This window comes from Neoarius graeffei, chromosome 14, assembly GCF_027579695.1.
Source record: "Neoarius graeffei isolate fNeoGra1 chromosome 14, fNeoGra1.pri, whole genome shotgun sequence".
NCBI lineage: Eukaryota > Metazoa > Chordata > Actinopteri > Siluriformes > Ariidae > Neoarius > Neoarius graeffei.
The window spans coordinates 62,940,227-62,964,448 of record NC_083582.1 but is presented as its reverse complement, the minus strand read 5'-3'; the positions used below and the strand labels follow the sequence as shown (position 1 = coordinate 62,964,448).

General features: G+C 41.8%; 1 protein-coding gene across 2 annotated transcripts in view; it reads left to right on the top strand.

Annotated features, from left to right (window-relative positions):
• Window positions 1–433: 433 nt before the first annotated feature.
• Window positions 434–24,222, top strand: part of msh2 (mutS homolog 2 (E. coli)) — a 55,131-nt gene continuing 31,342 nt past the window's right edge. The window contains exons 1-6 of one of the 2 annotated variants that reach the window (XM_060940206.1): window positions 434–654; window positions 8,850–9,004; window positions 12,103–12,390; window positions 12,517–12,663; window positions 13,038–13,187; window positions 17,812–17,945. In XM_060940206.1, the coding sequence (XP_060796189.1) occupies window positions 447–654; window positions 8,850–9,004; window positions 12,103–12,390; window positions 12,517–12,663; window positions 13,038–13,187; window positions 17,812–17,945 (1,082 nt within the window). In that variant the 5' untranslated portion in view covers window positions 434–446. The remainder of the gene's footprint in view (window positions 655–8,849; window positions 9,005–12,102; window positions 12,391–12,516; window positions 12,664–13,037; window positions 13,188–17,811; window positions 17,946–24,222) is intronic. The other variant, XM_060940207.1, reaches the window with a different exon arrangement.

Below are 24,222 nucleotides of genomic sequence, written 5' to 3'. Positions count from 1 at the left end.
ACTGGTGGCTCTAAATTGACCGTAGGTGTGAATGTGAGTGTGAATGGTTGTCTGTGTCTATGTGTCAGCCCTGTGATGACCTGGCGACTTGTCCAGGGTGTACCCTGCCTTTCGCCCGTAGTCAGCTGGGATAGGCTCCAGCTTGCCTGCGACCCTGTAGAACAGGATAAAGCGGCTAGAGATGATGAGATGAGATGAGATGAGTTTGGGTATCTACTTGTCTGTGATAAGTCTCTGGGACGACAGTAGAAACAAGTGTTCACTCTTTTTTGTGTAATCCTGGTTTTTATACCATGTTCATACTGTATTTTGTATGTACTGCAGTTTAACCTTATAAAACAAATTGTAATACGTTTTTGCAATAAGTTTCCGGGTCACTGCCGGAAGCGCCCCGTTTTGATGACGTGTTTCCGGTTCCTGTGCCGTCGGCGGCGGGAGATTCCAGCATGGCCGTGCAACCAAAACAGAGCTTGTCCATAGACAGCGCGTCTGAGGCTGGGTTTTTAAACTTTTATTTCTCCATGCCTGAGAAACCTGACACGACGGTGAGGATATTTGATCGCAGTGATTACTACACCGTGCACGGAAAAGACGCTGGCTTTGCTGCTAAAGAAGTCTTTAAGACGAATGGAGTTATTAAAATGCTCGGTGCAGGTGGGTGTGCGTCGCTAGCAGCCAGGGCTAAGCTGGGGAGAGAAATGTTGGTCTTAACGTTTATTTTATTTAAGCAATCAAGCGCAAACCTTTCCTGCAAACATATGTACATGATCGATTTTCTCTAAAGCTCATTAGGGATCTGTTTATGGAAGGGATTAGCTCATATAGCCTGCGATGGCTAGATATTTATTAGCTCTAGTATTGGTAATACTTCGCAAGGGGAAGGAGAATGTTGAGGATGGAGCTGCCAGGCAAACGAAAACGAGGAAGGCCAAAGAGGAGATGCATGGATGTGGTGAGAGAGGACATGAAAGTCATTTTAAGAGGCTGGGATGGTTGAGGGTAGAGGATAGAGTCTCTCAAATTGAATTGAGCATGGTATATAAGATTGTAAATGGAGATGTCCCTAAATATTTAAATATTTTTTTTTTTAGTAGAGTGAGGTACGTTCATAGTTACTTCACTAGAGGGTGTTCCACAGATTTTGTTCCTCCAAGAGTGCAAACTAAAATAGGGAAGGACTCCTTTTTATATGTTCCAACTAGTCTGTGGAATAAGTTGCCAGGTAATATTGTTGCTGCGTTCATGTGCTATGGGAAGATGATATTTTCCAGTTGGGAAGTGGTACCTATTTACCAGTGTGTTGTGTTCACATGCTTTTGTTGTTGTTGACAAATTAAAGATGGTGGACCAGATTCAGAATCAGGCCTGTTATTTGGCTAAAACAATTATAGATTGCCTTGTTCATCAGCTGCAGCAGGAATATGAGTTATCAAAAGTCAAAAGGTAAATAATGCTGAATATTTCCTGATCATGACGAGTAGAGATTTTCTTAACACGTTGAATGCCACACTCGCCGCCATGTTGAAAGGTTAAAGTTCATCTCATCTCGGCAACTCATCTCATTATCTCTAGCCGCTTTATCCTTCTACAGGGTCGCAGGCAAGCTGGAGCCTATCCCAGCTGACTACGGGCGAAAGGCAGGGTACACCCTGGAGAAGTCGCCAGGTCATCACAGGGCTGACACATAGACACAGACAACCATTCACACTCACATTCACACCTACGGTCAATTTAGAGTCACCAGTTAACCTAACCTGCATGTCTTTGGACTGTGGGGGAAACCGGAGCGCCCGGAGGAAACCCACGCGGACACGGGGAGAACATGCAAACTCCACATAGAAAGGCCCTCGCCGGCCACGGGGCTCGAACCCAGGACCTTCTTGCTGTGAGGCGACAGCGCTAACCACTACACCACCGTGCCGCCCCCATCTCGGCAACTCGTGTATCAAAATTTTCTACGAGTTGCCCAGTGGAAAATACCACAAGAAGGGGCGTTCATGTGTGCTTTCCATGTCGGCGTTTGGTATTTACCATAATTCCCATAGCACATGAACGCACCATAAGGTAATCATTCTCGTAGTCTGCGTGACGTCATGAACACATGACAACAGGCGCCATATTTGACTAGGTGAAAACATGTTTTACCCAACTTTGTTAGTGTTCAGTGTTTTTAGTAAGATTTTGTTAGTTTTAGCTTAATATACTCGTAGAATGTCCTACCAGCAGGGGCGATTTCTCAGAGACAACAAGGGAAGCCGAGCTTCCCCTAAAATTCTCTCCCCAAACTGCGGCATCTACGACGTTGAATTCTCATTAAAACAATAACTTGCATAACATAATATATGCCCAAGATTGTATTTATGTTCTTAACTATTCTGTAACTTATTTGAGTGATGTCTGACGAACGTGCAGTTCGCTATGAGAATCACCTTTGCTGCCAGGCTGTAACCTTTCTTATTTCAATGGGCTCTATGGACTGGCAGCAGTGTTGCCAGATTGGGCGGTTTTAAGTGCATTTTGGCGGGTTTTGAACATATTTTGGGATGGAAAACGTCAGCAGTATCTGGCAACACTGACTGGCAGCCGGATATCCGTTGCAGTCTACGAGACGGCTCTGAACAGCCAATTTCGGCTAGTTGTTACTGGTTAAAATCAACAAAATCGTCACTTCCAGGGAAGCCGGGCTTCTCTGGGACTAAACGAGACAGTGGGAGGGGCAAGAAGCTGGGCTGATAAAGGATTATTGGAGGTAGTGTTTGAAAAACATGAGGAGGGCGGTACTTCGGCGAGGAACACGGAAGCATGATTAGTCCCTAGCGGATGTCGAGAAAGTGTAGTCGTGTGCCAAAGTGCTGTCCGAATTTCTTTTCATATAAACGGTTCTTCTCATTGATGTCTCTGTACATTACTCTGTAGATAAATGTAAATATTACTCATTGTGCTCCGTTAACTTTCATCCATTCTATCAGTTTGATCATTCGTGAATTCACTCGTTTATTTCATTTGTAGTTCAATCTGGTTGTAGGCTAGCTTGAGCCTTATTGGGATCTGCAGTGCTAGCTGCTAACAGAAATTGGTGAAGTCTCCGGAAAGCACAACCAGCTGGTATGACAGGGTCACAGACCATTTTCTGGAAAAGGAGCGGAGGGCAGAATTTGTGTATAAATAGTGTTCATGTTCATGAATCTGAAGTGTATATATTGTTCAGTAATGTTAAGAGAATGGTGGGCTCTGGTTATAGGTTATACCTGGGTATAATATTCAAGGTTCTGTGTGTTGCATAGCCTACCTGGTTATGAATTTCCAGACTGTGTTGCAGAAGATGTTCAAGGATGTGTTGCACAGCTGGGTGTTGTGTTAAAGACTCTGTGTTGCATATCAGGGTATGATGTTCAAGGCTCTTCGTTGAATAGCCAGTGATTTTTGGATGTTTGATATTTTTGATTAAGGATATGAGGCACTAGCCTGGCAAGCCAGACTATAACATGAAATGTACAAGCAAAAATACTTTCTGCCACTACCGTAGGTAGGGTTGTCTAGTTCACTATGCTAATGGGGCACACCTTTCTATGCTTTGATATCCGGCCTACAGGTTTTACGATGAATTCGTAAACTGGGCTTCCCCTGTTTTAAAAACCAGCAGCCGCCACTGCCTACCAGTATCAAGATAGTTTAGCTGCTGAGGATCTAGCTCGTTATAAATTGAAAATCAATGTTGTTGGACTGGAGTTATGTCCGTACAAGCAAGGGTGGGACAGGTGTCAAAACAATGGTGACTTATGGGTTTTTGCAGACAGATTTATATTATGAAGCATCAGCAAGTTTTCAGAATGTTTATTGTGGCAAATTCACCTATTACTGCTCATTTGTCGGCAATTAACTCATACAATAACAGAGCTGTTACTATCACTAAAAACTCATGTCTATTATAAATTCTTTTCTTCACTTACCATTGATGAAATGACGACCACATACATATAGTTAGTTAGATTTGGGTTCCCATAACTTTCCATAGTTAACAGATCCATCAGCTCTCATTTCACACCTGTTTACAGCCCTCAACCATTTTTCTCTCCTTTTACCCGATAATGGTATCATATGAAACTTTAAACCTTCATTTTTTATTGAATTGGCTGTACAGCCTGCTACACAACACCGTTTAGGCATGCTAATAGCATAAAAAAACTCTCAAATTTGAACTAAATTGCTACAACACACAAACAGGCTTCTCCCTCCCTTTCACCTAAACCAATATGGCGGCTGGATTGTCATGGAAGTCACATGACCAGTGACCCGGATGTCCGACTTCGAGAATTGGTAATACTTCGCAAGATATGTGGGAAGGAGAATGTTGAGGATGGAGCTGCCAGGCAAACAAAAACGAGGAAGGCCAAAGAGGAGATGCATGGATGTGGTGAGAGAGGACATGAGTCATTTTAAGAGGCTGGGATGGTTGAGGGTAGAGGATAGAGTCTCTCAAATTGAATTGAGCATGGTATATAAGATTGTAAATGGAGATGTCCCTAAATATTTAAATAATTTTTTTTAGTAGCGTGAGGGACGTTCATAGTTACTTCACTAGGGGGTGTTCCACAGTTTTTGTTCCTCCAAGAGTGCAAGCTAAAATAGGGAAGGACTCCTTTTTTACGGTATATGTTGCAACCAGGTAATATTAAGGTAATCATTAGTTTGGATGGGTTTAAACATGCTGTGAAAACATGGCTTAGAGATCAGATAATGTAGGGCTTGCACTTTATATAGTATGTATACAATGTTAATCTGATGTGTATACTGTCTATGTAATTTTGTTTTACAATTTTAGTAATGTCACAGTGCCACTCTTGTCATTTTTACATCTGCTGCCATCCAACATCAAAGGACCACAATGGAAATAAGCTTTCGAGCTTTATTGTGTTATCCTGAGACTCTGTTTTTAGTTTAAGTATGTGGTGTGGTTTATTTGAAACTAAATCATGTATTTATTTTTATACAAGAACTGAGAATGTCAAATAAAATCAATCAATCAAAGTGGTAGAGAAGGATGCAGAAGACAGGGAGCAATGGAGACAAAAGATACACTGTGGCGACCCCTAATCAGGAGCAGCCAAAAGAAGAAGATTGGTAATACTTCGCAAGATGTACACTTTCTGAAAGTGGCTGGACACTTGGCCATCGAAGTCAAGTTTATTTGTCAGTCCCCCCAGGATTTCGCGGGCCTTTTTTGTGATTGTTGCTGGCTAAAATGTCTGATGTTGCGGAGTTTTTCCAAAAAAATTGCGATGAAAGTTGCGGTGTTTTTTAGGTTTTTGTTGCGATTACATTGCGGGAGGAAGTGAAAGTGGCGAGAAATTGTTGCGATTTTCTCTTTTTGTGATTAAAATTGAGTGATATGTTAAATATTAAGTTATTACTGAAAAACTATTGATTAAAAAAACAAAGACACTGAGAAATGGTCCTATAAACAACTTTACCAATATAAAAGATTACCAGGACTACAAAAATGCAGAAAAATAGGCTTTACTTATCCAAATGCGCCTGTTGGTTCAAAAGTTAAAGTGCAGAGAACCTCACAGCACAACATGAAGTTACCTTCAAATATAATATAAATGCCTCAGCTTTCATGTAAGAAAAAAAACTATTAATACTAGTACTGTGTGCAGGCAGTCTCTCCTGAAGACTAAATTAAACAATAATTAAAAACTAATAAAATAAATGGCTCAGGCTTCATAGAAGAAAAAAAACAATTTGAACAAATCTCACAGTATGATGCTGAAGCTGCCTAAACAATGGAAAATAAAATACCATTTTAGCAAAAATGTTGGCATCCATTAATTTCTTGTATTAAGTAAAAAAAAAAAAAGTGCGCACAGTCCTTCACTGTAAACATAACACACTTTCAGTAACAGAATTTAAGCCTATATAAACACTGACTCGCACATGCTGCTTCTCTTGAACGTATACACAGAAGTAAGCAGTGTTGCCAGATACTGCTGATGTTTTCCAGCCCAAAATATGTTTGGAAACCGCCCAATCTGGCAACACTGGAAGTAAGGCAGAAGGTAGTTTGTCGATGTCACCTCAAGACGACACCAACGATTGGTCAAATTTGCGGGAAAGTTGCGGTGATTGGATATAATTGCTACACCGCCCTGAATTTGCGGGAATTGGTTGAATTTGCGTTGAAGTTGTAAATCGCAACATCGCGAAATCCTGGAGGGTCTGATTTGTGTAGCGCTTTTAACAATAAACATTGTCGCGAAGCAGCTTTATACAATTTGAATGACTTTAAAACATGAGCTAATTTTATCCCTAATCTCTCCCCAATGAGCAAGCCTGTGGCGACGGTGGCAAGGAAAAACTCCCTCAGACGGCATGAGTAAGAAACCTCGAGAGGAACCAGACTCAAAAGGGAACCCATCCTCATTTGGGCAACAACAGACAGCATGACTATAACATTAACAGTTTTAACAAGAAGTCAGTTTTGTTGCCTTCTCTAGACTGTTTCCTCAAAGTAGGAAGCAGACAATACACAAAAAGAAGCATTACATTCCCTTCACTGGAATTAAGAGGCCCAAAAACCTGTTCCAGCATGGCACAAAGTGATGCCCATGAAGACATGGTGTGCTAAGTTCCTGCACAGATCCTTCAACTCAACCCTACTGAACGGCTCTGGGCTGCGAACTGAACCCCAGGGCTCCTCACATGACATGGATGAATGAACACAAATCCCCACAGCTACACTGTAAAATCTACTGGAAAGCCTTCCTAGTAGAGTGGAATGTAATATAACAGCAAAATGGGGCCTAATCTGAGCTGGGATTTTCAACAAACGCACACTCACCGGCCACTTTAATAGGAATTTGTCCTTGGTTGCAGGACTGGAACCCGATGTGGTGTTCTGCTGTTGCGTGCTGAGATGCTTTTCTGCTCACCATGGTTGTAAAGAATGAGTATATGAGTTACTAGATCCTTACTGGCAGCTCGAACCAATCTGTGCAGAGTTTCCCAAAAGCATCGTAGCACAAAGGTCATCATTAAATGGTAGAGTGAGCGCTACAATGATCACACTCTCTCTCGAAGTTAAGAGACTCTTAGCATTAAGAGGGTTTTGGAAAACCCACCACTGGCCATTTTCCTCTGCCCTCTCTTATCAACAAGATGTTTGTTTTTTTTTCCCCTACACCATTTTGTGTAAACTCCCGAGACTGCTGTGTGTGAAAACCCCAGGAGATCAGCAGTTTCTGAAATACTCAAAACAACACCCATGCCGCAGTGAAAGAAAGTCACACTTTGAGATCACAATTTTTTCCATTCTGATGTTTGAAGTGAACTTTAACTGAAGCTCTTGATTTGTATCGGCATGTTTTTATGCATCGTGCTGCCGTCAAGGGATCGGCTGATTACAGAACTGCATAAAACAGCAGGTGGATGGGTGTTTCTAATAAAGTGGCCAGTGAATGTATGAGAGTAATGGTCCACAAACTTTGGCAATCTAATTAATTTCCCTTTCAGGGAGATTAAGATTGGGGGAAAAAACAACAGAAATCTGGAGTGTGCAAAAGTATTCACCCCCTTTCGTATGAAACCCCTAAATAAGAGCTGGTCCAACCAATTCACTTCATAACTCACATAATGAGTTGATTAAGATCCACCTGTGTGGATCAAGAGAAGGCCGCCCACAAAAACTCACAGACCGGGCAAGGAGAGCATTAATCGGAGATGCAACAAAGACATCAAAGATAACACTGAAGGAGCTGCAAAGATCCACAGCGGAGATGGGAGTATCTGTCCATAGGACCACTTTAAGCTGTACACTCCACAGAGCGGGGCTTTATGGAAGAGTGGCCAGCAGAAAGTAATTGCTTAAAAAAAATCATGTTTGGAGTTTGCACTACAGTATGTGGCAGACTCCCCAAACACGGAAGAAGATTCTCTGGTCAAATGAGACAAAAATTGAACTTTTTGGCCATCATAGGAAATGCCATGTGTGGTGCAAACCCAACACCCTGAGAACACCATTCCGACGGTGAAGCATGGTGGTGGTAGCATCATGCTGTGGGGATGTTTTTCATCTGCAGGGACAGGAAAGCTGGTCAGGACTGAAGGAAAGATGGATGGCACTAAATACAGGGCAATTCTGGAGGAAAACCTGTTTGAGTCGGCCAGAGGTTTAAGACTGGGATGAAGGTTCGCATTCCAGCAGGACAATGACCCTAAACATACTGCTAAAGCTACACTGGAGTGGTTTCAAGGGAAACATTTAAATGTCTTGGAATGGCCTAATCAAAGCCCAGACCACAATCCAATTGAGAATCTGTGGCATAACTTGAAGATTGCTGTACACCAATGCAGCCCATCTAACTTGAAGGAGTTGGAGCAGTTTTGCGTTGAGGGAATGGGCAAAAATCCCAGTGGCTAGATGTGCTAAGCTAATAGAGGTATACCCCAAGAGACTTGCAGCTGTAATTGTAGCAAAAGGTGGCTCTATAAAGTATTGACTTTGGGGGGGTGAATACCTGTGCACACTCCAGATTTGTTTTTTTGTTTTTTTTCATTTTAATTATTGTTTGTGTCACAATAAAAAAAATGTGCACCTTTAAAATGGTAGGCATATTGTGTAAATCAAATGGCGCTAACCTCCAAAAATCCATTTTAATTCCAGCTCGTAATGCAATAAAACAGAACAAACACCAAGGGGGATGAATACTTTTCCAAGGCACTGTGTATACAGTAACTTATAATTCAGTTCATGCATATTTTTGAATTGTTGTCCCATGCCCTAATATCTGATGTTGATGTTTGGTATGCTCTATAATGTTGACCCTGAACTCTGGTTGTATGAAATGCAGGCAGCAGGAGGCTGGAGAGTGTGGTGCTCAGTAAGATGAACTTTGAGGCGTTTGTGAGAGACCTGCTGCTGGTCAAGCAGTACCGTGTGGAAGTGTACAGGAATAAGACGGGAGGCAAGAGCAGCAAAGATCACGACTGGCAAATAGCCTACAAGGTAAAGTTACTTTGAACTTCATCTCGACACTTGGCCAGCTTTTATTATTTCCATGGCCGGGCTTGACGTTAACACTGAACCACCTTCAAGACCAAAAAACAAACAAAGAAACCCGCTAGAGCAGACCTGGGGATTTTACGGCCCGCGGGCCGCATCCGGCCCTTTGATTCATTCTGACCGGCCCGCGTAAGGTTAATTAGAAATTACAAAATAAACATATTTTCTAATTTTACCTCATGCATTGACTGAATGTGCATTGCTTTTATTTTGAAGTTGTGTTTAAAAAAACGCAATGCGCACGACATGAACATGACACACATCCCACGAAACCTAATCCCGCGATAACTACTTCCGTAATTTGTCCAGACCAACCACAAACTTGTATGTCATCCTTCAAACGGTCCAGCCAATCACACAGTGTGACGTCACTAGCAGGCGCCGGAGCCCGAGCCGATCTGTAGATCTGATACCTACACCGAATCGACACGGCATCATTATTATGATGCATCTTGCTTGATATTTGGAGTAGAAAGACAATACTGTGATGTCTTTATTGTGTTTTGGGGTGAATGTGACTGAAAAAAAATGGTACAAACGTTCACATTTTGTTAACCATTGTTTTGGGAAATTTGATTGAATAAATGACATTTTTTGTAAGGCAACCTCGTTTTTTCCATACTCTTACCAGTCTTAGCAGCTTGTAAAAACAATGTTATTTACTGCTTTATATAAAGAAATACAATTAATATTATGCAGAATTTAGTTCAGCCTTTTGGTCTGGCCCTCCACAAAATTTTCTGTTTCTCATGTGGCCCCATGGAAAAAATAATTGCCCACCCCTGCGCTAGAGGATAAATACCTGGAACTCCCCACTAGTCAGACAGAACTGAAGAAGCCTTTTGGATGAGAGGTGAAACATCTTCAAGAATTCTTTAGTACCTACGGTTTTACTCTGACCTGGATGACCTGAGAACCTTCGCAGATACCTTCGACACAGTTTTCTCCTGGGACGTGATCCATTTTGCCATTTGACCTTACAATTTGGCTCAATTTTTTTTTAATATATATAAAACACACTCTGCAGATAGAGTATTATTGATAGATACTGTGTAGATATGCAGTACTTTGTAGTACATCTCCTTGCACATGCGTACATTTATTACACACACTTTGTTTGTTCTCAAGTTTATTTCATAGTCAGAGCTGTAACCTGTGATTGCTGTACAGTTTGTCTGTTTTCACCTCACTGAAGCATGGCAAGGCCAAATCCAGATGTATAGGCATTTGTCTGAAGCCATCAGTTCAAATAGTGAAGCATCAGACTGCACGCAATACTCAGAACGTGTGCAAACATTAAGAAAAAGCAACGGGAAATAAACAAAGGTACTTTTGGAAAAAGTGGCAGATCATAAGCAGCTTCAATTGTGATTACCCAGCTAACAAGCTTCCCCCCCCAGGAGGTCAGTATAATGCTAATAAAATTAAGGTATGATGTTCTTTGCACTAATGAGTTATAGTACGTTTGTTCCATTTAGGTGTAATACATCAATAACTAACAAATGAATAGTTTCATTGTTTTCTACATTTTAAATGTAAATAGTTATATTTAGGGCAGGGCTTCTCAAAGTGTGGGGCGCGCCTCCCCTAGGGGGCGCCAGAGTTCTTCGGGGGGGGCAACGTGAGGAAAAATAAACCAGAATAAGTTACTATTGCGGACATTTAGCGAACTTCAGCTAGCCTTTGCCAGAGACAAAATGGATCGATTTTTAGTACCTAAAGCTACAGTGAGTGAGGAGACAGAGTCTGGGCCAAGCAAAAAAAGAAGGAAGTATGACCACGATTATTTAAAGTTTGGATTTTCATGGACTGGATCTGAAGATGCTCCACTGCCACAGTGTGTTGTCTGCCAAGAGGTGCTAGCTAACGATGCTATGAGATGTTTAAAATAAGATGTTTTTAAAAAAAAGCACAGATGTTTAAAATGTGTAAAAAAGATGTTTTAAAAAAGCTCATATGTTTAAAATGTGTAAAAGAAAAAAATAAAAATGTGTACAACAACCATTTTTTAAATACGAATGGAACATTAAGTATAGCAATAACAAAGGTGGTGTTTACATTAGACCGTATCGTTTTCGTCGCGGATGCACTGTCCGTGCACATTAAAACGCCGGGAAACGACTCCACAGGCGGAACAGTTTGAATCCGCCAGGGCCCACGTATTCAACCCAGTACGTATCTGATCCGGTGCTGTGTAAACATTGAGGAACGAGGATACGCAGTGCTGAGCTCTAGCTGACGTCGTCATTGGACAACGTCACTGTGACATCCACCTTCCTGATTCGCTGGTGTTGGTCATGCCACGTTGGTCATGTGACGCGACTGCTGAAAAACGGCGCGGACTTCACTTCCTGCTATTTGTCCCAAATCACTGCTCATGCGCTTCACTCGCGCGCTCTGTGAGCTGCGCAGGGCCGGAGTGCGCACTCTTCAGAGGGCACTCGCTGTTAAGGGCGGAGTGATTTGGAGCGCAGGATGCCTGCGGAGCCGAGCGTATCCGTGTATTGGCGTTGCTGCGTGCACGCGAATCGTGTATTGGCGTTGCTGTGTGCACGCGAATCGTTTTAAAAACGTTAATCTGATGATCCGCTGATACGGTCTAACGTAAACACCACCAAAAATTGTAAGGGGGGGGCGCTGTTGTTTATTTGCTCTCTGAGGGGGGGGGCTGACTCTCCCACACTTTGAAAACCCCTGATTTAGGGTGATGCAGTATTTATTGGCCATTACGTTACGTTAATGGCACTTAGCAGACGCTCTTATCCAGAGCGACGGCCAACATATCCAGAGCAGCCTGGGGAGCAGTTGGAGGTTAGGTGCCTTGCTCAAGGACACTTCAGCCATTCCTGCTGGTCCAGGGAATCGAACCGAACCAGCGACCTTTTGGTGCCAAAGTTTCTTCTCTTAGCATGAGGCTATGGCTTCCCCTGGCCACTGTTTATGTAAATGTGTTGTGGCCAAATTCAGTACCTCTGTGCCAACTTTTTTTTTTTGGTGACTTCACTCTGTTCTGTCTTCATGTATGTGGATGTGTGTTTTAGGCCTCTCCAGGAAACCTGACCCAGTTTGAAGAGGTTCTGTTTGGTAGCGGAGGAGGTTTAGGGGAAGGGGCTGCTGGAGTGGTGGGGATCCGTGTTGGAACAGGAAATGATGGACAGCGTGTCGTGGGTGTCGGATATGTTGATAGCATACTCCGAACGCTCTGTGTCTGCGAGTTTCCAGATAACGACCAGTTCTCCAATCTGGAAGCTCTCCTGGTGCAGATTGGCCCCAAAGAGTGTGTGCTTCCTAGTGGAGATACAGCAGGAGATCTGGGTAAACTAAGACAGGTATTTACAGTGGGAATCGGATGTAACGATTTGATTTTGGCTGGGGCACTGGCACTGGGTAAGCAACTCCCACAGCTGATGTAGCACTGGCACTCCCCCCCCCCCCCCCCCAAAATGCTTCTTCAGGTGGTGCTGCGTGGAGGCATTCTCATCTCGGACAGGAAGAAGGCAGAGTTTACGACCAAGGACATAGTTCAGGATCTGAACCGTTTACTGAAGTCTCGCAAGGGAGAGACGGTGTCTAGTGCTGCACTCCCAGAGATGGAGAAACAGGTTTGTGGTGATTTGTCAACAATTTTTTAATGCAAGAGTCTCAGGAATAAACGTTGTTTATACGCCAGACAGTGTGGCGCTTTCACTTCCTGTCGTAGAAAGAGTTTGTATTTAGTTTTTTTTTTCATATTTCTATTTATGTATAATTACAACCAGTAAACATTTGAAGTTTGAACAGTTACTTGTTCCTTCTCAGTAGATGGGAGATGAGTAAATCATTCTGAAAAGTACAGTGATGGATATTTTTCCCCCCATTTGATGCACTTTTATTTTTAAAACTTCATCAAAGTCCTGAAATTTCAGCACTGCCATGTCATAGATAAAGATTATGGGATTTGTTTGTTTTGTTTATTTCCTTCCTTCCTTCTCCACAGATTGCTATGTCCTGTTTGGCTGCTGTCATAAAGTATCTGGAGCTTCTTTCTGATGAGACCAACTTCAGTTCCTTCAAAATGACTGCATTTGACCTCAGCCAGTACATGCGACTCGACAACGCTGCCGTGAAGGCGCTTAATCTCTTCCAGGTGAGCTTATTAATATATTTGTGTGTGTGTGTACAACCCCGATTCCAAAAAAGTTGGGACAAAGTACATATTGTAAATAAAAACGGAATGCAATAATTTACAAATCTCAAAAACTGATATTGTATTCACAATAGAACATAGACAACATATCAAATGTCAAAAGTGAGACATTTTTAAATTTCATGCCAAATATTGGCTCATTTGAAACTTCATGACAGCAACACATCTCAAAAAAGTTGGGACAGGGGCAATAAGAGGCTGGAAAAGTTAAAGGTACAAAAAAGGAACAGCTGGAGGACCAAATTGCAACTCATTAGGTCAATTGGCAATAGGTCATTAACATGACTGGGTATAAAAAGAGCATCTTGGAGTGGCAGCGGCTCTCAGAAGTAAAGATGGGAAGAGGATCACCAATCCCCCTAATTCTGCGCCGACAAATAGTGGAGCAATATCAGAAAGGAGTTCGACAGTGTAAAATTGCAAAGAGTTTGAACATATCATCATCTACAGTGCATTATATCATCAAAAGATTCAGAGAATCTGGAAGAATCTCTGTGCGTAAGGGTCAAGGCCGGAAAACCATACTGGGTGCCCGTGATCTTCGGGCCCTTAGACAGCACTGCATCACATACAGGCATGCTTCTGTATTGGAAATCACAAAATGGGCTCAGGAATATTTCCAGAGAACATTATCTGTGAACACAATTCACTGTGCCATCCACTGTTGCCAGCTAAAACTCTATAGTTCAAAGAAGAAGCCGTATCTAAACACGATCCAGAAGCGCAGACGTCTTCTCTGGGCCAAGGCTCATTTAAAATGGACTGTGGCAAAGTGGAAAACTGTTCTGTGGTCAGACGAATCAAAATTTGAAGTTCTTTATGGAAATCAGGGACGCCGTGTCATTCGGACTAAAGAGGAGAAGGACGACCCAAGTTGTTATCGGCGCTCAGTTCAGATCTCTGATGGTATGGGGTTGCATTAGTGCGTGTGGCATGGGCAGCTTACACATCTGGAAAGACACCATCAATGCTGAAAGGTATATCCAGGTTCTAGAGCAACATATGCTCCCATCCAGACGACGTCTCTTTCAGGGAAGACCTTGCATTTTCCAACATGACAATGCCAAACCACATACTGCATCAATTGCAGCATCATGGCTGCGTAGAAGAAGGGTCCGGGTACTGAACTGGCCAGCCTGCAGTCCAGATCTTTCACCCATAGAAAACATTTGGCGCATCATAAAATGGAAGATACGACAAAAAAGACCCAAGACAGTTGAGCAACTAGAATCCTACATTAGACAAGAATGGGTTAACATTCCTATCCCTAAACTTGAGCAACTTGTCTCCTCAGTCCCCAGACGTTTACAGACTGTTGTAAAGAGAAAAGGGGATGTCTCACAGTGGTAAACATGCCCTTGTCCCAACTTTTTTGAGATGTGTTGTTGTCATGAAATTTAAAATCACCTAATTTTTCTCTTTAAATGATACATTTTCTCAGTTTAAACATTTGATATGACATTTGATATGTCATCTATGTTCTATTCTGAATAAAATATGGAATTTTGAAACTTCCACATCATTGCATTCCGTTTTTATTTACAATTTGTACTTTGTCCCAACTTTTTTGGAATCGGGGTTGTAATATATACAGTATACAGTGCCTTGCAAAAGTATTCATACCCCTTGAACTTTTTCACATTTTTCCACCTTACAACCACGAACTTAAAAGTTTTTTATTGAGATTTTATGTGATAGACCAACACAGAGTAGCACATAATTGTGAAGTAAAATGATAAATGGTCTTCAAAATTTTAAACAAATAAAAATCTGAAAAATGTGGTGTGCATTAGTATTCAGCCCCCCGCGTCAATACTTTGTAGAGCCACCTTTTGCTACAATTACAGCTGCAAGTCTTTTGTGGTATGTCTCTACCAGCTTTGCACATCTAGACACTGAAATTTTTGCCCATTCTTCTTTGCAAAATAGCTCAAGCTCAGCCAGATTGGATGGAGAGCGTCTGTGAACAGCAATTTTCAAGTCTTGCCACAGATGCTCAATGGGATTTAGGTCTGGAGTTTGACTGGGCCATTCTAACACATGAATATTCTTTGATCTAAACCATTCCATTGTAGCTCTGGCTGTATGTTTAGGGTCATTGTCTTGCTGGAAGGTGAATCTCCTTCCCAGTCTCAAGTCTTTTGCAGCCTCCAACAGGTTTTCTTCCAGGATTGCCCTGTATTTAGCTCCATCCATCTTCCCATCAACTCTGACCAGCTTCCCTGTCCCTGCTGAAGAAAAACATCCCCATAGCATGATGCTGCCACCACCATGTTTCACAGTGGGGATGGTGTGTGCAGGGTGATGAGCAGTGTTAGTTTTCCGCCACACATAGCACTTTGCATTTAGGCCAAAAAGTTCAACTTTGGTCTCATCTGACCAAAGCACCTTCTTCCACGTTTGCTGTGTCCCCTACATGGCTTCTTATGCCTGTCTTTCAGCAATGGCTTTCTTCTTGCCACTCTTCCAAAAAGGCCAGATATGTGGAGTGTACGACTTATAGTTGTCCTGTGCACAGATTCTCCCACCTGAGCTGTGGATTTCTGCAGCTCCTCCAGAGTGATCATGGGCCTCTTGGCTGCTTCTCTGACCAGTGCTCTCCTTGCTCGCTCTGTCAGTTTAGGTGGACGGCCATGTCTTGGTAGGTTTGCAGTTGTGCCATACTTTTTCCATTTTTGAATGATGGATTGAACAGTGCTTCTTGAGATGTTCAGAGCTTGGGATATTTTTTTATAACCTAACCCTGCGTTAAACTTCTCCAGAACTTTATCCTTGACCTGTCTGGTGAGTTCTTTGGTCTTCATGATGCTGTTTGTTCTTCAGTGTTCTCTAACAAACCACTGAGGCCTTCACAGAACAAGTGTGTTTATGCTGAGAGTAAATTACACACAGTAGGACTCTATTAACTAATTAGATGACTTCTGAAGGCAATTGATTGCACTGGATTGTATTTAGAGGTATCAGAGTACAGGGGGCTGAATACTAATGCACACCACATTTTTCAGATTTTTATTTGTTTAAAATTTTGAAGACCATTTATCATTTTCGTTTCACTTCACAATTATGTGCTACTCTGTGTTGGTCTATCACATAAAATCTCAGTAAAAAACTTAAGTTTGTAGTTGTAAGGTGGAAAAATGTGAAAAAGTTCAAGGGGTATGAATACTTTTGCAAGGCACTGTGTGCTCAGCATAAATGAGTCCACCCCCTTTGAAAAGTAACATTTTAAACAATATCTCAATGAACACAAACAATTTCCAAAATGTTGAAAAGACAAAGGTTAATATAACATCTGTTTAACTTATAACGTGAAAGTAAGGTTAATAATATAACTTGGATTGCACATTTTTTCAGTTTTACTCAAATTAGGGTGGTGCAAAAATGAGCACACCCCACAACAAAAACTACTCCATCTATTCTAGTACTTTGTATGGCCTCCATGATTTTTAATGACAGCACCAAGTCTTCTAGGCATAGAATGAACAAGTTGGTGACATTTTGCAACATCAATCTTTTTCCATTCTTCAACAATGACCTCTTTTAGTGACTGGATGCTGGATGGAGAGTGACACAAAACAATAAGATGAAAAAACAGAAATCTGTATCTCCCTCCCCCCCCAAAAAAAAATCCATTTTCATTCCAGCTTGGAATGCAACAAAACAGGACAAACACCAAGGGGGATGAATACTTTTGCAAGGCGCTGTCAGGGCAACAGACGGATGTAATTGCAGGAAGAGTTTTATTGAAAGCACACTAGCAAACAGATCCAAAATGTAGACACAGGCAGTGGTCAAGTGAGGCACAGACAAGATATCAGAGGTAATACAATACTCAGTCCAAAAACATAAGCTGGGTCAAAACCAGAAAAGCGATACAGAATACAAGGCTTTCACAAAGTCTGTGTGTTACTAAGAGTCCTGATATGTTTGCGCTGTGATTGCGCTCTAATCAGGAACAGGTGCATGGTAATTAGTCCTAATGGTACTCTGAGGCTGCATGCTCTTGGCACCAACACATTTGGACGTGAAAGATGTAACCAAACCACTGTTTGACATATCAGGTTTGATATTGGATGATAACTATATAGTGATGATGTAAAGTGAAAGTGCTGGTTCACTGCTGTCCACCAGGCACCCAGCAGAGTCACACCATAATAACCGTCGTGGTGGTGTTTCTGGTGCATGGCATGCCGTGTCAAGGAAAATATGTATTCGTAACTGCGATGCGTATCTCATTATTGGTCTCACTGTCATAAGACAATGCGGTAATTTTAATGACATGAAATACACGACACTACACAATTCAGTTGTTCATATGCTCTATTACAATTCTTCTATTCAGGTTGATTTTGTGCTTTTGCAAATATTTTGCTCATACACTCATCAGGAGCTCTGCTTTTAGACACTGCCTAAATATCTATATTAGATCCATATGTGCTGACTGATTACTTGCCCTCTTTTTTACTCCGAGTGTGACATCATAAGAAATGGCCAGCATGTGAATATGGTCAGTAACTTTGGCTCATTATTATTACTATTATATAATATATATATTTTCCTCTAGACTGCCTCTGATGATCCAGTGGGTACACACTCCCTGGCAGGACTTTTGAACAAGTGTCGAACACCTCAAGGCCAACGACTGGTCAGCCAGTGGCTTAAACAGCCGCTAATGGACAAAAACAAGATCGAGGAAAGGTGAGACCATTTTACCAGCTGTGATCCTTTCTTAATTTCAGAAATATTTGTATTGGACATGTTTAAAATGTCCTGATTAAGAGAACTCGGTGGAACGGCACTGTTAAAGGAGAACTGAAGGCAAATTTTTTTTTTTTTTAATCATCAAAATTCTGTATATCTCATTTGATTAAATATAGGAATGCATTTTTGATCGCTATTTTGTCGCTGCTATAGCAAGTTATGAGTGTATTGAGATATGCGTTGTAATATATCAGTCCATATGTCAAAGCAACGGCCGTAAACGACATTCGTTGAGACCTGTGCGAGACATCATAGGACGGAAGTAAAACGTACAGCGGAAATCAAACCCTGTGTCCGAAATCGCTCACTCGTTCACTACTCCCTACTCCCTATATAGGGAATTACTATAAAAAAGTAGGGGATATTTTATTTTGAGATCCAAATTTTCACATATACAAAGGGATACGAAAGCATGTTGTATAGTTCCTTACTGAGGAAGCATTTCCAAAGAAATTCATCACCCAAACACATCAATGACACTCTCATGATCAGCACGGCATGCTACTGATGATCAAGGGGGTCGTGCCACAAATTTGCATGACTCTGAATTGGAAGGTTAGAGCCACTCCAAAGGAAGATTTTGAAGAGAAAGCATCAGATTATCAGTGGTTGAAGTCGTTAATTAAACAGAGACCATGCGCCGTCTAACACAGGATGAGAGGTTACGTGCCCTTGGCATGCTACAGGTTGGCACAAGACAGGTCGTTGTGGCAAGAGCATTGAATGTTTCCCAGTCTGTCCTCAGCAGATTATGGTCCAGGCATCGTGCTACAGGGTCTGTTCAGGATAGACCACGATCCGGTCGACCAAGGGCAACAACTCAGGCTCAGGACAGATTCATCCACACTATTGCCTTGAAAAATTGTATGGTAACAGCAAATCAGATAAGGTCTCAACTTCGAAGGGATACTGGCTTGGTAGTGAGTGGCCAGACCATCAGGAATCGACTGCACAGATTTCACTTACACGCCCGACGTCCTCGTGTCATTCCCTGTTTGAGGGATCGTCACATTAGGGCCAGACTCCAATGGTGTCGTCATCATCAACACTGGGATAATCGCCGATGGAACCACGTAATGTTCTCAGATGAGTCGAGGTTCACTGTGGACTTCCTGGACAGACGCAGGAGGGTTTGGCGCCGACGTAACGAACGTTTCCATGACGTTAACGTCATTAGACATGATCCGTATGGGGGTGGCTCTGTAATGGTGTGGGGAGGCATCACTGCTGCCGGCAGAACAGACTTGCATGTTGTTGCTGGACGTGTCACAGGGCAGTACTACCGGAACAACATCTTGGCACCCCATGTTGTGCCGTTTGCACGTCGTTATGGCCGCCGTTTCATTTTCCAAGATGACAATGCCAGATGTCATAGGGCCAGGATCGTTACAGATTACCTCCAGCAGCAGAATATCACCAGATTACCATGGCCAGCACTCAGTCCGGACCTTTCCCCCATCGAGCATGTCTGGGACATGCTTGGACAGCGGCTACGCCAACGTCAACAACCTCCTGCCAATGTCCAAGAACTTGCTGCAGCATTGCAACAGGAATGGAATAACATTCCCCAAAATGACCTGGGACGTCTCGTTAGGAGTATGCCACGCCGAATTCGAGCTTGTCTAGCCAACCGAGGGGGTTTTACCCGCTACTGACTCGGTTTCAAAATGGTGGTAAATTTGCTGTGTGACCCTGTGTTTGGTTGACCCTTATTCTGGAGAATCTGTCCTTTACTGACTGTACACAGGGTTTCGAATAAATTGACAAATGTTTCCTTAATGTTTTTCTGTCATTTGTTTCCTTCCTGACCTCATGATCTGCATTTCATTCTACTTGTAAATCCAATATCCCCTACTTTTTTTTTTTTGAATAGTGTACCGTAAATCCTCTAATACTGGCCTGTATTCCATTACTGGCCGGGACTCTAATATTGGCCGGTCTCGCTGTCGGAGGAGGTAAATAATGGCCGGACTCTAATACAGGCCGGGGCTATAACCAACGATGTTTCTGAGATCATAGTGGCCTTACACAATCGTTCCGATCTGAAAGACAATTGTGATCAGTGGCGCCGCCAGGCGTATGGCCGTACGCACTAGGCGTACCTTGGGGAGAGAGAGATATTTTTTTTAATTATAATTGTTACCTGAATGCTTTGGCAATGCAACATAATTTGAGAGAGAGAGAGAGAGAGAGAGAGACACGTGTGTGTGCCGGCGCATTTGTGTGCTTCAGGAGTGGGCGGGGTGTGCGTGACCAAGAAAGCTCATTGGTCAATGCAGATATACTTTTCTTGCACCACTGAGATTCTCTCCAGTTTTGAGAAACGGAGACAGACAATCGTCAGTAGTCAGAGCTTGTGCGAGAATTTGAGAAGCGAGTCAAAAATGAGTAAACGAACCCTGAAACAAACGAGCTTGTTTCAGACTTTTACGAAAAAGTCCAAAAGCAGTGATCCAGGGGTGTCATCTGCTTGCCAGTCCTCTCCAGTATCAGCTAGTAACACGGCACCGGCAGCTTCCACTCCTCCGCAACCGAGCAGCAGTACGCTGCAGCTGGATGCTAGCTCAGTTCCTTTGAGGGAATTGCCTTCATCTACCTCTGAGTTTGAAACTAGCCATACATCCAGTGAATTTCATATAAGAACACCTACATCTCCCCATGTCCCTTACGATCAGAAGTAGATGGTTGCTCCACCTTGCTGACAAATGAGCCATCAGATAGCTTTACTAATGAGCCACGAGTCAGCCCGCTACCACTGACATCAGATTTATCAGACATAGGTAAACCTCAACCAGATGCCTTAAAATGTGCACCGGACTCTGTAAAGCTCAATGTCCTACAGAACCGCTTCAAACCAGACAGAGGGTGGGTGGCTCCTTCTACTCTGATTTTCGGTAAACTCAGAAAAATACCCGAGGAGTTTTTCAGCGAGTCTGTGTACCCCACGTTGCGCTACAGTGTGTGTCAGAGTCGTGCGTGCGGTAGTGCTGAGCAAGTTCACTAGATTCTAATCGAGGCTATAAAGAGTTTATTGTTTATTGTCGTGTGTAGTTCACATATGTTGTTCAAATATCAGCCTGTGTTCATGGAAGGCTATTGTTCAATTTCAAGTTAAAGTTCTATCGTTGTTTTGTGTATAAGCCTATAGATCGACTCTTCATAGAAACTGCAGCACGCAAGCGTTTTTTTTTTTTTTTTTTGGGGGGGAGGATTACACCGCTAGTGCGTACCTTACAGTTCAACCCTGCAGGCGCCCCTGATTGTGATTACCGGTAGGTCTGGTGGTAACCAGGCAACCAAGCATCAACCTATTTTATAGGTTCAAATAGACACAAAATCTCGTTTTTATTCATTCCACTGGTAGTCTGTTTTGCTCAAATAGAAATAGAGGCCTGCCTCTAATTCTGGCCTCCTTCCAATAATGGCCTGGACCAAGATGCACTTGAGTGAAATAAAGGCCCCGGCCTATATTAGAGGATTTACGGTATATATAGAGGACTATATAGTGAGCTCATTGGTAAAATGAAAAAACACTTTCGGACACTACTCCGTCGTGCTGGTATTTACGTCATTACTGTCGCACAATTAAAACGTGCCAGATCAGTCGGCTGGTGGGTTTTCAAAATAATAAATACATGCATGTATTTTTGTGATGAATCCATATTATACTGAGCGCATTTCCCACATTAATCAATACAAAGTACCTGCATCTTTCAGTTCTTTTAAATCAAGGCTGAATACTTTCTTCTTTGCTGCGGCCTTTTATTGAATCAAATTTGAGACTTTTAATTTGATTTCTTTCAGCGCAACCACAATGCACGATGGGATATATTGCTTTGGTTAGTGACCATCGTTGTACACTACTTTTCATGATGCATTGTGGGATACTTTGAGTGCACTATATAGGGTGTAAATAATCCTCACTAAGGTTTCGGACAGCACTACAAAATGGCATCCCCATTATATAGTGCCCTATATAGTGAGTAGGGAGCGATTTCGGACACAGGGAAAGTGACCAACATCTGCCAACATTGTCAAAAGACGCGCGTGCCCTCTTTCGAATGCTGATGTAATCAAGCCGGAAGTTTTGTTTGTTTTGATAGCAATCAGGAAAGTTTGAAAAAAGTAGGCAGTAATCGTCATTTAAACTCGTTTTTGTGCAATGTTTTGTTTGGAAAACAGTTTTCAAAATGGCGGCTCTGACACCTGGCTGACACTTGATGTTTCGAAGTCTCGCACAAGTCTCGTGAAGATCGCGCGGATAAGCGACGCCTGCCGTGGACCAAACAAACTAAACTCAGCATGGCTAAAAACCGAATAGGCCGATAAGTATAATATTTAATTGCAATTAGTTGCCAATACGAGTCGCGATGTTATAAGGTTACTAAAACCGAAAACGTAATTGAATAACATGTTAATTAAGAAATAAAGCAAGTTTAAAAATGACTTCAGTTCTCTAATGACTCAGACCTAGGAGTGTTTGGTTATTTCAGTCAAGGCCAGACTAGTGAATTACTTCCACCTTGTGTTCATAAATGGTTTTGCATTCCTGAAACCTCAGTCATATTGATTCGGGCTGAAATATGATCATGATTTTATCCATGTATACAGTATATCTTTGAATCTAACAACTGACACTGCTCAGTCGCATTGTGTTTAACATTTTAAATATACTGTAACAAAATAAGACCTTCAATATTTAAAGGAATAACTACATTACCACTGTAGACAGCTCGATAGCCAGTTAAAACATCTGAACAGTAGGCATATCGGGTGAAAAATCAATCCAAATTGCTTGAAACTGCTCTCACTGAATTCAGAATTGAATGCAGAACGACATACTTTTTACAGAATTAAAATGTTTATCCGTTCTTGATATTACAAATCAAAGATTGAAAAAAATGGCTTAATTATTAGAAAACTGCTGTAATATTCTGTATGAGGATCACATGGTCCAAAATGGGCCTCATTAACCAATGAGATCAATTTTTTTTTTCCCCCTTAATAACTTTTCTATTTTTCAAGATATTTACATGGAAATTGGCAGGCAAATAGATGGTTGTATACTGAATACAAAATTTGAAAAATTAGTAAAAAAAACAAAACACATGATGCAAAGTAGTATTTAATTAGTGTTAATTAGGTAAAACCGTTAAATCGGTACACTCAATAAAAAAGTAATAAAAGATGATTTCTAATACCCTGTGTTCTGTAGGCCTTTGTATTTCTAAAAAGTAGGGCGTACTAGTGTTTATATTAAAGAAAAGAAATGATAATATTCACAGCTTTCAAGGCAAACCTCGAAAAAACTCCATGAGCCACATCCAATAAACAATTCCAGTTAATCGAATTGAAATTGACGCTCGCGTTTCTGACTTCCGTTTTTTTTTTTTTTTTTAAATATCGCGCCAACCACTAAGATCTTAATATTTTTCATCAAAACAACTACCGTTATATTCTAAAATAGTTATTTATTTACAGGAATCGGTTTGATTTGAAAAAAATAAGTAGGTAAAGCTATGAAAACTCATTTCAAAGTCTCCCATGAATCAGAACATCAAAACTCGCTGATGGAAAATTTTGCTGAATACTTCATTCATCAGAAACAGAGAGAGCGAGAGAACATCCGTATACAAGTTATCTGATTGATATTCACGAGTAATCCAGTCAGAAACCGATCAGGGGAGAGAGAGAGAGAGAGAGAGCCAGCGCCTGACTGCTTTCCCGTGACTCAAAAAGCACCGGCAGTTTCCCGACGTCATGCGATCAGAGCGTGAACTCTGTTGTACCAACTTCAACCTGCCGTTACTCCCAAAGTACTGAACAGATCTTAACCAGATCAGTTTCTTTGAAAAGCAAAGATTGAAAGCTTTTTTTACTGATATAAAATATTCAAGAGTTAAGCAATGACAGATCTGGAAACTTAGATGAGCGTCAGCATGGACAGTTTTCACAGTACAGCCAGCGAGCGTCTGATACACCTATTCATAGAACATCTGTGATTAATGCCCCAGAGGAGTAAATAACAAAATCTAATGTTAGTAAAGAGGCATACTTTAGTAAACCGCACCAGTAAAGTTGATTTGTTTTAATTGATTAAAAAAGCCCAGAATTGTGAAGCTAAAATAGCTGACCATGTTTTCAGGAGAACACTGACAGTTCTAGAGTCCGACTGATATAGGATTTTTAAGACTGATACCGATTCTGATATTTA